At 44.3% G+C, this 14,061-nt stretch overlaps 1 protein-coding gene across 3 annotated transcripts in view; it reads left to right on the top strand.

Moving 5' to 3' along the window:
- Positions 1 to 14,061, top strand: part of LOC117726137 (pleckstrin homology domain-containing family A member 5-like) — a 195,770-nt gene that overhangs the window by 147,398 nt on the left and 34,311 nt on the right. For all 3 annotated transcript variants that reach the window (XM_034526227.1, XM_034526226.1, XM_034526229.1), the window contains exons 7-10: positions 1,355 to 1,427; positions 4,809 to 4,909; positions 5,717 to 5,832; positions 6,302 to 7,408. In XM_034526227.1, the coding sequence (XP_034382118.1) occupies positions 1,355 to 1,427; positions 4,809 to 4,909; positions 5,717 to 5,832; positions 6,302 to 7,408 (1,397 nt within the window). The remainder of the gene's footprint in view (positions 1 to 1,354; positions 1,428 to 4,808; positions 4,910 to 5,716; positions 5,833 to 6,301; positions 7,409 to 14,061) is intronic.

Genomic DNA, 14,061 nt, shown 5'->3' with positions numbered 1-14,061 from the left:
TCTGGGGGATCCCGAGGCGTTCCAAGGCCAGCCGGGAGATATAATCCCTCCAGCGTGTCCTCGGTCTTCCCCGGGGCCTCCTACCAGTTGGACGTGCCCGGAAAACCTCTAATGGGAGGCGTCCAGGAGGCATCCTGACTAGATGCCCGAGCCACCTCAGCTGACGGGGCTCAACTCCAAGTTCCCTCCTGATGTCCGAGCTCCTTACCCTAGCTCTAAGGCTCAGCCCAACCACCCTACGGAGGAAACTCATTTTGGCCGCTTGTATCCACAACCTCATTCTTTTGGTCACAACCCAGAGTTTGTGACTATAGGTGAGGGTTGGAACATAGACCGACCAGTACATTGAGACCCGGTCAAAAGCCTTCTCCAAGTCCACAAAGGACATGTAGACTGGTTGGGCGAACTCCCAGGACCCCTCCAGTAGTCTTTTGAGGGTAAAGAGCTGGTCTTAGTGAAGAGGGAGCTGAGCCGGAAGGCAAAGCTCTCCATTTACTGGTCGGTCTACGTTCCAACCCTCACCTATGGTCACAAACTCTGGGTCGTGACCGAAAGAACGAGATCTCGGATACAAGCGGCCGAAATGAGCTTCCTCCGTAGGGTGGCCGGGCTCAGCCTTAGAGATAGGGTAAGGAGCTCGGACATCAGGGGGGAGCTTGGAGTCGAGTCGCTGCTCCTTCGTGTCGAAAGGAGTCAGCTGAGGTGGTTCGGGCATCTAGTTAGGATGCCTCCTGGACGCCTCCCATTAGAGGTTTTCCGGGCACGTCCAACTGGTAGGAGGCCCCGGGGAAGACCGAGGACACGCTGGAGGGATTATATCTCCCGGCTGGCCTTGGAACGCCTCGGGATCCCCCAGAATGAGCTGGAAAGTGCTGCGGGTGAGAGGGAAGCCTGGGTCGGCCTGCTGAACCTGCTGCCACCGCGACCCGACCCCGGATAAGCGGGTGATAATGGATGGATGGATGGAGCTGGTCCACGGTTCAACGACTCGTGTTGAATCCGAGGTTCGACAAACGGTCAGCACAAACGGTCGGCGCCACCTTTATTCTAAGAGCTTATAAAAAAGAACCAGAGCAGCAGCATAGATAACAGGGCACAGGCCTTCACCCCAGAGGCAAATTTGTCACTGCATTATGACGAGATAAAACGGAGCAATTATTCTTAGAGGGAGTGATGGAAGCTGGTTAATAGAAGCAGCCAGAGGGGGGGAGACAGCGAGGGTGTCAAGAGAAGGGAAGTAAGGGGAGATCAAAGAAGAGGAAGTGTGTGTGTGTGTGTGTGGGGGGGGGGGGGGGGGGGGGGGGGAGTGTATTTATTGTTTTCTGTAATCACTACACTATCCATACCCATGCAGGACAGCACAGGCATGAAACTCTGGAAGAAGAGGTGGTTCGTTCTGTCTGACATGTGTCTCTTCTACTACCGCGGTGAGGACAGACACACACACACATCCAAATGTATGAGGCTGTTAAATGAAATCAAAAGCAAGTCCATATTTTGTTCAAGGGCAATTCAAGAAAGCACATTCACTATTTTCATCATAGCACTCATGTTTGAAGGCAGAGCCACAAAGCACTGGTGTTGGATTGGTATCAACAGAGACCCTGAGTTCAAGTTCAGTTTAGTGCTGTCAAACACCATCTAAACAAATGAGAATATGTATTGTAGAAGAATACTGTTCATGAATCAGGCTGTATAAAAATAATCATTGTGCACAAAGTAAATTTAAATATTTAAATGTTTGTATGGTTGAATTATCGAGGAGAAATAACTTAACTAAATTCACTAGCCATGAATATACCTGTACTGCGCTTTTCTAGTCTTCCGACCACTCAAAGCGCCTTAACACTACATGACATCATTCACCCATTCACACACTGATGGGAGGAGCTAAGGTTCCACCTGCACATCAGCAGCAACTAACATTCACACACTGTAGAACAGCTATGGGAGACATTTTGGGGTTAAGTGTCTTAAGGACACATCAACGTGGGCTAGCAGAGCCTGGGATTGAACCGCAGATCCTCTGATTGAAGGACGACCCTGCTCACCACTGAGCCACAGTCGGCCGAGTGAGAGTGAAAGATCTCCCATAGAGATTTCAGGCAATAGATTTTGATGGTGGTGTTGTCATTACATGTATTACATTACATTTCATTTAGCTCACGCTTTTATCCAAAGCGACAACCATGTTACATTCATACACCATACACACAGCTACAGGGAACAATTCAGGGTTAAGTGTCTTGCTCAAGGACACATCGACTAGAGCGGGGATTGAACCACCAACCCCCTGATTGAAAAACATTGAAACATTTCGCTGAGCTTGTATACCATAGTGTAAAAGGCAGATAACATAAATGACACTCTATCACGCAGTGTAACAAGCAAGAATATGGGGTTAAGCGTCCCGCCAGTTAAAAGTAGCCGTCCTTGCTTTCACCCAAGTTACAACACTGCTGATTTAAAACTTTTAAGTTTACAACAGCTCATCTTTTCCTCTTTCGTGTCTCCTACACCTTTGAGAGAGATTTTGCCATCTCCATAAATTGACAAATTAGCCGCTCCCAGAGCGCAATCAGCAGGCGCTTTCATGACAAACCCAAGGGAAAATTGGATGTTTATTGGCTTAGCCAGACAGAGAGGAGAGAGAGGAGGCATCCTCGGGAAGGACAATGATGTGCGCGGCTCTCCGATAATAAAGTCTCTTTTTCCATTTTCTCCTGCTTGCTCTATCACTTTATTCTAAGTACCTTCTGTCACTCAGGATGAGAGGTGGTTGCAGGATTTGGATTTATTGCACTTAATTCTCTCTGTATAAGCAGATATGATAAGGATCTACTTCAAATCTAATCTTAATTGATTCTGCGTTTACATGCACTCCAATAATTCCATTATTACCGGAGTGAGGCAAACACTAATGATTACAGCTGTCAAACATTACATGAAGTAGGTTATCTAGGTTGTCACAATATTTGGCAGATAATCAGAGCAGGGTGCATCTTGTGGGAGTTCTATGAGGGTGATCCCCCCTGCCATGGTGATGAATTGTTAAAATTAAAATAACTGCCTCACTTTTTACGTCACATCTAAATGCCTCCATTAATCAAGGGTTGGCAGTTCGATCCCAGGCTCCACAAATCAAAGTCTTTTGAGAAAGACAATGCTCCCAATTAGCAGGCCAGCATTAGATGTCGAGTGCAGCTCTGTGGACACATTGATATCTTGTCCATCAATATTACTACCTCTTGGGCACAAGTTATTATCTTGAAATAATGTGTGTGCCCAAATGATTCTGTTATACATGCACACAATTTGAAAGAAAATTACAAAAGTGAATCTGGTTATAATAAGGTCTTTTGGGTCAGCTGTAGCTCATGGGTGGTCGTCCCATAACTACAAGGTACCTGGTTCGAGCCCATAGTTTCATGTTGAAGTGTCCTTGAGCAAGACACTGAACCCCCAGTTGCTCCCCGGGCGCTTCACTGCAGCCCACTGCTCCTTTAATAACTAAGGATGGTCAAATGCAGAGAAGAATGTACCCACTGTGGGATTGATAAAAGTGTACATTTACCTTTCTTTCTATAAACCATAATTGTCAATTAAGCAAACTTGTATCTCAATTAAAGTATTCACAGTTACAGTACATGTGTACATAGGTCAGGGACCTCGAACCTTAGGGAACCTTGTGAAGAACCGTGAAATGTCAATCGGTCAGAAAATCTTCTTCAAAGAAATCATCTCTCACACTGCAGTGTGCATCTCTCTGCATGCCAGCGTGCTCATTCCCTCTCTTTCTTGTTCATTTTCTGTGTGTGTTCTGTATATCAATAATTCAGCAGTAGGGACGGGGCCGGAGGAGCTGCAGGGCTCACCGTGCAGTCGGCTAAAGCAAACAGCAGCGCTGGCTGGAGGCTCTGTAGGTTTTTACTGCAGCTGGTGCAGCAGACATGTTTCTGCTTGCGTTGTGCTGCCTTTAGTTTGTAGTCTGTAAGCTCCCATCAAAGTATCGGAGCACAGAGAGGACATAGAGCCATGCAGTCATCACCATCACAACATGAATCAGCTCAGTTTGTTGTTGCAATGTTGTGGAATCAATAAATATGTACTTGGAGTCGACTGTAAAGCATTCATGACAATCAATAAGAGAACAGAAAGGTGTGTGTGTGTGTGTGTGTGTGTGTGTGTGTGTGTGTGTGTGTGTGTGTGTGTGTGTGTGTGTGTGTGTGTGTGTGTGTGTGTGTGTGTGTGTGTGTATGTGTGTGCACAGGTGATTTATATGTAAGTGTATTTAACTCAACTTAAGTGGAACATATATTTATGAAAATATTAGCCTCAAGCTCTTTGCACAAGTACGTATTTTTCGTAAGCGTTTTTCAAATCTGTCAGGCGAAGAAAATTGAGTCTGATATGTTTTAATATTCTATTTGTTGTGAATATTTGCAATACAAGACAAAACTGAATTAATTCCACTGTAGAATGGAATTTCAGACAAACAATATGGACTTTGTCTGCAAAGACATTTAGAAATCTCCTCCCTCGACTCCATCTGCATATAAAGCGTTCTCGTTAGTGTGTGATTTAAACTTGGACAGTTCAAGCATGACAAACTAACTTACCGAGGATATTTAGGGTCATGTGATACCAGTCCAAACCCATATTTTCATCCATCCATCCATCCATTTTCAATACCGCTTATCCTCATTAGGGTCGCGGGGGTGCTGGAGCCTATCCGATGTGGCTGAGAATGCAAATGTCCATCTCAAATATGTAGACATATAACTATTGTTCTTTCTTCTTTGATGCAGACGACAAAGAGGATAACATCCTGGGAAGCATCCTGCTGCCAAGCTTTCACATCTCCATGTTGTCAGTGGATGACCACATCAGCAGGAAATACGCCTTCAAGGTAAATCTCATATGTCCAGCTAAAAGTCACTTCAATAGGGGTAGATATAGAGAGTTACAGACCGGATGACACTGTAAAGTCCCATATACACAAATATACTTATCATGCAGTCAGCCATTAGGAGCACATTGTTCCCTGAATCAATGATATAGTGGTGCTTTTAAAGGAAAAGGTCATGAGTTGCTGAACGGTGTGTATTTTCTGTCCCGGTTCATGTGAGCGCTGCAGCAGTCTTAGGCCCGCCCTGAATGCTATCATTGGTGGAGACGCGTGATGATGCCCATCCCAAGCCAATACTGATATACATCCCACCCCTCCTGTGACCCATAGTGTGTCTGTATGTGTATTCAGAGCCAGTGAGCAACCGACTTTAAAATAATAATAATTAAAAAAACTTGTTGATGTGTATATATATATATATATATATATATATATATATATATATATATATATGTGTGTGTATATTAAACACACTGTACACACACTGGAAGTTGTTTGTGTAATTCCTATTTTACAGTTTTACCTATATGCCAAGATACACAGAAGAGCCTTCAAGACCATCACACTTATGTCTTTTCGCACTTGAGCTGAAACACACATGGAGAGACAGGCAGGGAGCACGCACACATACATGCTCTCATACTGTACACAAACACAATCTTCTGGCAACAGGATTGATATAAAAACTTCGAGCTAGTATCTCAAGGTCAAATATCACACTGCTGTTTTATCTCCTCCTCAGTCTATCTGTGTCTCCTCCTCCTCCTATTGATCTCACATATCTCCCCTCTCTTCCCACACTGCCAGGCCACTCACCCCAACATGCGGACGTATTATTTCTGCACTGACACGGCCAAAGAGATGGAGTCCTGGATGAAAGTCATGACGGATGCTGCTCTAGTCCACACTGAACCAGTCAGAAGGTCAGTGCACAACACAGGGACAAAGACAGATATTATGGTGGTAAAAAAGTATATATACATATAAATTGACAAATTAGCCTCAGTATATATACATATATATATATATATATATATATATATATATATATATATATATATATAGTATGAGGACCTGGCTTTTATAGACAGAAGAACACCGGACCCAGGTGTTACTGTGAAGCACTAATGTACATCCAGTTGCACAATTCATTCATCAAAATACAGACTGCTGAATGATAACAACATCCTGTCACAGCTGTAACACACAACATGTAACTATACTGAGGAGGGAATGCTGGTTAATTCTATAGATAATAAGCCAAAGTTTCAATGTAAGAAAAAACTGCTACTACTATTTCTTCAACCTACACATATATTTACCAAATTCAGATATCTTTGACATCTCTTAGAACACTCTACTCTTTGTCACACTCCTCTCCTCTCTTCTCAGACTGGACAAGTTAAAAGTGGATCAGCGAACACCTCAGGAGTTGAACAACTTACTAAACCACAGAGTCCTAACCCGGCCCGAGATCCAGAACAATGAGCGCAACCGTGAGCCTATGCGACAACACTCCTTACCTCGAGTCAATGACAAACGGCAAAAAGACCCAGAGAAACATGCCGACCAAAGAGAGCGTGAGTACTACACCTTACAGAGAGACGGCGAAAGGTACTCCCTAAAGAAAGACGGCGTGAGCTACATGCTTCAGACGGATGGAGATAGGTATCTCCTCCACAAAGACGGAGAAAGGTACATGCTGCGAAAAGACGGGGGGAAATCCTTTCTGCAGAAAGAAGGAGAGGCGTACGCAATCCACAAGGATCTAGAGAAGTATGCTGTTCAGAACGTGGACGGAAAGTGCAGTGTGACGCCAACAGAGGAGAAATACGCTCCAACTAAAGATGGAGAGAAGTACCTGCTGAAGAAGGGTGGAGAAAAATATGCACTGCAAACAATAGGAGACAGGCACACACTCCAGAATGAAGCACATAAATACATTCCCCAGAAAGAGGTGAAGAGACAGCTGTCATTAAAGGAGACGGAGCGGTACGGCATAATGAGGGAGACAGACAATAAATATGGTACCATACAAGTTGTGGATAAATACGGCACTCTAAGGGCAGTGAAGAAATACAGTACACTCCGAGAAGGGGATAAATATGCTACCCTCAGAGATGCAGGGAAGTATGCTACAGTTCGTGGGGAGAAGTATGGCTTCCAGAGAGACCCGAGTGCAGAGAGGTCTCTGACTAAAATCAGCAGTATCAAGCTGCAGCCAGCTCAGGCCGCCGCTATCGCCGCCGCAGTGTCGGCATCTCGCCAGGGCCAGGCCAACCTCAATGTCCAAAGTCCTGCACAGGTCAACGGCTCGGGGTCCACGGCGGGTGACTGCAGCCCGGCAGAGGTGGACAGCAGTCTGGCTTTGGGTCCAGGAAAGTCCCCTGCTTCAGTCCAGGAGCCAGAGAGAGGCCTGTCCAGAACTAACTCCATGCAGCAGCTGGAACACTGGGTCCGCACACACAGGACAAGAGGACTGGACGATGACGCCAGGAGGTGAGACTGACTGACATGTACATATGTGCTTACATCATTATTATTATTCTTGGAACCATTTGGAGATTCGCAATGTCAAAATGAGGACTTTAATGAGGTTATTCTGTCCACTTTCTCTTTTTAGGAATTGTTTTAGAACTTTTGAGGTTCTGTATGTTCAAATGTGACCCCACCAGTCAGACCCCAGGATTGGAACTGGCAGATAATCCATTCAGTCTGATGTGTGAAGTTCAGTTAGGGAGGGCAGGTTATCTTATTTAGTTTCGCCCTAACCGTTCAGTAGCGAGAGACAGATCTATTCACTAATAGCAGTTACCTAGTCACACATCCGTCATTTACAGCACAACATTAGCAGTCTGTCAGTCCAATATTCTCTCTTTTCAAGCTCTGTATTTGGTCTCCACCTCTGTCTCTTATCTGCTAAATGCTCCACTATGTTCACCAGCTAGTCTCTGAGTGTTGCTGCTGAGCAGGTAGAGCAGTGTGGCTTTTCAAAGCTTCTCTGAAGAGAGGGAGAAAAAACGTAGAGTCGTGGGCTGTACAGATGAAAGTCACTATAAAGCTCATGAAGACAAGGGCAGCTGCTCTTTGAGCTGATCCTCCTCTGTAGCTCCAGGACTACAAGCTTCTCCTTCACATTGTCACTTGTTTTCACAAATGAGATCATAGCAGCTTTAAGAGTTGTTATTTACCTCTTCTACTCCGCTAGGACACCCGCGTCCATCATCCCCTCCCCTTCCTTTTGTACAGCTTGCTCAAGCAGACCACGTCAATTAACGTGGCCATGTTTGGTATCCCAGCATTCAAGAAATCCTCATCTTTGCAAAGAAAATATTGATTTTCTTTTATTTCTTATGCATTTTTCACAAGAGGAGCACAAACACACAATGTATAAAGTCGCGATTTCAATTCAATTCAATTCAGTTTATTTTGTATAGCCCAGTTTAGCTGGAGTTTAGTTGGAGTTTAGCTGGAGTTTAGCTGGAGTTTAGTTGGAGTTTAGCTGGAGGGAGTTTAGCTGGAGTTTAGCTGGAGTTTAGTTGGAGTTTAGCTGGAGTTTAGCTGGAGTTTAGTTGGTGTTTAGCTAGAGTTTAGCTGGAGTTTAGTTGGTGTTTAGCTAGAGTTTAGCTGGAGTTTAGCTGGAGTTTAGCTGGAGTTTAGATGTCGTTTAGCTAGAGTTTAGCTGGAGTTTAGTTGGTGTTTAGTTGGAGTTTAGTTGGTGTTTAGCTGGAGTTTAGATGTCGTTTAGCTGGAGTTTAGTTGGCGTTTAGTTGGCATTTAGCTGGAGTTTAGCTGGTGTTTAGTTGGAGTTTAGCTGGTGTTTAGTTGGAGTTTAGCTGGCATTTAGCCAAGCGACGCAGTGGAACAGACGAACAGAGAGCCGATGCTCCGCTCTCCTTCTGCTGCCATGAATAACTCACGGTAATGAGACTGTAATGAGAACAGAGCACGCTCAGTGCTGCCGAGCCACATTTCTCATCTTTATTAGCACTTGAGTTTTAGAACTGATTGTTATCAGAATCAGAATCAGAATCAGGTTTAATTGGCCAAGTAAGTTTGCACAAACAAGGAATTTGACTTGGTTAGGTGACTCTCAGTGTGCTTACACAAATATACAACACAATACAATACACAATACAATACAATACAGTATACAAATATACAACTTAATACAAATATACAATACAATACAATACAGTATACAAATATACAACTTAATACAAATATACAACACAATACAATACAATACAGTATACAAATATACAACTTAATACAAATATACAACACAATATACAATACAATACAATACAAACAAACAGTGCAATGGACTAAGGAGTTTAAGAGTATGTACAGGCGGAATGGCTATATACAGTGGCTGTGGAATGTTGCACAGCAGTAGTGCAAGAAGAAGTGGAGAGTGCGAGAAGTGCAGGGATTTAAAGTATATAAATATATATGTATATATATGCTACAGTGGTGTTATTTGTTCAGTAGTGAGACGGCGAGGGGGAAGAAACTGTTTTTGAGTCTGGAGGTTTTGGCTAACAGTGATCTGTAGCGTCTACCAGAGGGGAGGAGTTTGAATAGTTTGTGTCCGGGGTGTGAGGGGTCTGCAGTGATTTTTCCTGCCCGTTTCCTGACTCTGGAGGTGTACAGGTCTTGGATGGTGGGCAGGTTGGCACCGATGATCTTTACTGCAGACCTGACTGTCCGTTGGAATCTGTTCTTGTCCAGTTTGGTGGCCGATCCCAACCACACAGTGATTGAGGTGCACAGAACAGACTCTATGACTGCGGTGTAGAACAAGATCAGCAGATCCTGAGGCAGGTTGTACTTCCTAAGCTGGCGCAGGAAGTACAGCCTCTGCTGGGCCTTCTTGATGATGGTGTTGATGTGTGGTTCCCACTTCAGATTCCGGGAGATTGTGGATCCCAGAAACCTGAAGGATTCCACAGCCAACACAGTAGTGTTGTGTATGATGAGGGGGGGCAGTGCTGGGGGGCTCCTCCTAAAGTCCACTGTCATCTCCACGGTTTTAAGCGTGTTCAGCTCTAGGTTGTTGCGACCGCACCACGGGACCAGCTGTTCAACTTCCCGCCTATATGCAGACTCATCATCATCACGGATGAGGCCGATGACTGATGTGTCGTCTGCAAATTTTAGGAGTTTGACAGATGGGTCTCCTGAGGTGCAGTCGTTTGTGTAGAGGGAGAAGAGCAGTGGGGAGAGCACGCATCCCTGAGGTGCACCAGTGCTGACTGACCGGGTGCTGGATGTTGTTTCACCCAGCCTCACCTGCTGCCTCCTGTCTATCAGGAAGTTTGTGATCCACTGACAGGTGGAGGCAGGCACAGTGAGCTGGGTGAGTTTGGTGAGGAGGACTTCTGGAATGATGGTGTTAAACGCCGAGCTGAAGTCCACGAACAGCATCCTTGCATAGGTCCCTGGGGAGTCGAGGTGTTGCAGGATGTAGTGCAGCCCCATGTTGACTGCATCATCCACTGACCTGTTTGCTCTGTAGGCAAACTGCAGAGGGTCCAGCAGGGGGCCTGTGATGCCCTTCAGATGGGTCAATACCAGTCTCTCCAGGGATTTCATGACCACAGACGTCAGGGCGACAGGCCTGTAGTCATTCAGCCCAGTGATGGAGGATTTCTTGGGAACCGGGATGATGGTGGAGCGTTTGAAGCAGGAGGGGACTTCACACAGCTCCAGAGATCTGTTGAAGATCCGTGTGAAGATGGGGGCCAGCTGATCAGCACAGGTTTTCAGGCAGGAGGGTGACACACCGTGACACACCGTCTGGGCCTGCTGCCTTCCTTGTCTTCTGTCTCTGAAAGAGCTGGTACACATCCTCTTCACAGACCGTCAATGCCGGTGGGGAGTCAGGGGAGGTGATAACAGGGGGTGCAGATGATTGTGTGAAGTCTGAGTTGGAGCGGGTGAGGGGTGTGAATGTGGGATGATGTTATTGTTGTTAACATCAAGTACCAGTGATATAGGTTTAAAGTAGTGGGGTCACAGTGGCAGCAGGATGGGGTGAGACAAGACGACCTGTCTCTCTGCATCTTCAGTTTGTTCAGTCTATCACCTCTGAGCCCAAGAGGTTGGGTTGTTCGTTGGAAAACAGATTACTAAAGTGAAAGTTTTTTCACATTTAAGTGGTATTTATAAATATTTAAGCTTTCTTAGTGGATATACGTGTATGCCTGCTTATCATTGAGAATAAACCACTGTCTCTCTGTGGACAGATTCTTCCATCACAATCGTGGAAGAAGTCGGAAAACTTTACTCGCAGGGGCAAAGGGCTCATTGCCCCCCCCCCCTCTTCACAACCCTGGCCCAATGTGGTGTTGTGACTGGGATGATCCCATTGCAAGACGGTCTTAAGTTATAGTTTGTTTTTAACTTAGTTGTACATTCAGTTAGTTAGTTGAGTAGTTAGTTTAGAGTAGGGGTCTCCCATGTTTTTCAGGCCGAGGACCCACAAACTGATAGAGAGATGGAGCAGGGACCCCTACTATATATATTGTTTAACATTGTGATTTATATTAAACTGGGCCAAGTGCCATGTATAAACACACAGTACCTTGGTATGTGCATTCAATAATAAGCTATTCAAATAATACAAATATATGTATATGTGCAAGGTACAGTGAGTAGGGTGGCCATGCCACTGCCATTTATAAACATACCTTGTCGACTGATACCAATGCCAATATCAACATTGTCTGTCAATTGCATGATAATCATGCATTCAGGATATTCAAATTGACGTTTCTTTTTTAAATATAAATGTGGAAACGAAAATGAGTGATGGCCTATTAGTGCCACTGCCTGAACTATTAAAATAAAAGAAACATTTATGTTTTTGTTTTAAACATAAACAAGACATACTGTCGGGTGATCCTGGAGCCATGCATGGGTGTATTCATGTGCTCCCAGATGTGTCTGAATGTATTTGTCCTTTTTCTTTCCTTGTTATGATCCTTTAAAATGAAGTCACCCTACTGTCTGTCTGACAACAATATAAGAAGAAAATCAATAATAAGCCTTAGAGCACAGAAGTGATGTATTTTTCAGTGTTGCTGTCCCCTTCACAGAACTGAATAAGAGCAATGTTCCCTTATAGCTGACTGTCCCAGCACTGACTTTGTCAACATGTGTTTTCCTTTCAAGCTGCTTCATAAGGTTTGACTACAGCTACAAGCACTGGTCAGAGTGTCAATGTCCAGTTTGTGGCAGACTGTGCTCCGGCACTCAGAGTAACCATTTACGAATGCACCCCATGTTCACAGGGCAGGTTGTGTGGTCTTAAATTGAGAACTGCTGGTTGGACATTCTACACCAGTGAGCATTGTTTGACAGATTTCATTTTAGATGTTGGCTTTAAATGGCTGTAGTGTAGCAGAATTTAAAAAAGAAGCGTTGTTGTCAGTAAACTATCCCCGTCTGACATTTTACAGCTAACTTCAAATAAAAAGAAAATCAGAACATAATTGTGTTGTTGTTGTCAATTACGTACAGGTACACATGTGAAAGTCTACCTCATTATTTAACCCACCTTAACTATTCTAAAAGCAGAGGCTGCTGTGGAGTGTCTTTAAGGACATTTTCTAATTTTTCCTCAAAGACAATAAAGTTGATGTCTTCTGTTCAGATAGAAAGTGTCAACGGTAGCTGTCTGAAAAATAAAAAAAGCATGAAAGAATCAGATTGTCAGTTTTAGAACCAACAATGTCAATGTTTGAATGTGTAGAAGGATGGGAGTTTCAGATTCTGTTTGAGGCATACTCATTCTGACCCATTGAGAATAATACCAGAATGTTAGCTGTATGTGCTAGATCCAGGAACATGGCTTCATCTATGAAAAAGAACAGTGATACAGACCAGACCAGTGCACACAACTTTCTACTGAAGTGGCTAAACGGTAGAGCTTCCAATCGGAAGGCAGCTCTAGTCTGCAGGACACTGAACCCCAAACCCTGTGGCCGTGGCCATCACTGTATGAATGGGTGCATGATGACATGTAAAGCACTTGACTGTAAAGGTGCTATTATTCATGTCTGATGCCTATAAGTGTGCATGATGCTATTGCTACAGTTTGTTTCGTTGCCAAACTGTACTGCTGCCATCCCATCTTCTGATACCAGCCCCCACCTCAGTGGTTCTTCTGAGGATAATCCAGCAAAGCTCTCACACACTGGCCAATAGGGATAACCCATTGTTAGTGATCAGACTAGGAATAAACACAAATATAGCATCACAGTCTTTGCTGAAATTGTACCTAGTGAAGGCATTTAACTGGCGTTGCTCTTGGCCATGGCTAAAGTACTCTGCATGCAAAGCAAAATGATAAAAGGTGTGTTACAAAAGGAGATTTTACCAGTTAGAAAAGTGCACTGGAGTGATCAGTGATCAGGTGTATGTGACATCACAGGGGGGGCGTGTACAGTCCGCAGTCCGCCCTTGGAGTTGTACGAACCCAGTCAGTCACAGTCTCTGTGTTATGCTAATGTTGAGCTAATAAAGTTAGCCGAAGATACAACGGTCTCCTAACCTTATTCTACACATAACACTACAGATAGGTGCTTTAACCAGCATGCATTTCGCCACTGCAAGAGAGAAGCAACTGGGGAAAGTTTAGCTCCCCTGCTCTGACCAATCCTGACTGAAAAGAACTGTTGAACTGTTGAAGTTACTCTGATGTGGTTAAAACAATGGTGTGCTAAATGATATGGTAGAACAAAGTTGGACATGGTGGGTGTATTTTACCTTCCATTGGAACATATGTTTTGTTTAAGCACATTCAAGTTCATTGTCATTGCATTAAGATAACAAACAAATATGCATTGAGATATACAGACAAAAGTGATGTTTCTCCGAAGCACACAAAGCTAAGAAGAGAAGACAGTTCAAAGTAACAAAGAACTGCCGACCTAAAACCACAAGGATTTAATTGAAAATCTCCTTCTTACGTCCACTACTGGCTGACATGAACACAATGTCAGGCTGATCGGGTTATCAATCTGCCCCTGCTGAATGCACAGGTTAAATGAGAAGAACAAAGACTGGGATGCTCTTCCCCATCTAGGTGATGAATGGTGAAAGGAAGCGGTTATGATGTATGTCCCTCAGAGGGTCAAAGCCAC

The sequence above is a fragment of the Cyclopterus lumpus genome, chromosome 23, assembly GCF_009769545.1.
Source record: "Cyclopterus lumpus isolate fCycLum1 chromosome 23, fCycLum1.pri, whole genome shotgun sequence".
Lineage (NCBI taxonomy): Eukaryota > Metazoa > Chordata > Actinopteri > Perciformes > Cyclopteridae > Cyclopterus > Cyclopterus lumpus.
Note: the sequence above shows the minus strand (reverse complement) of the source record. Positions and strands in the feature narration are given on the sequence as shown.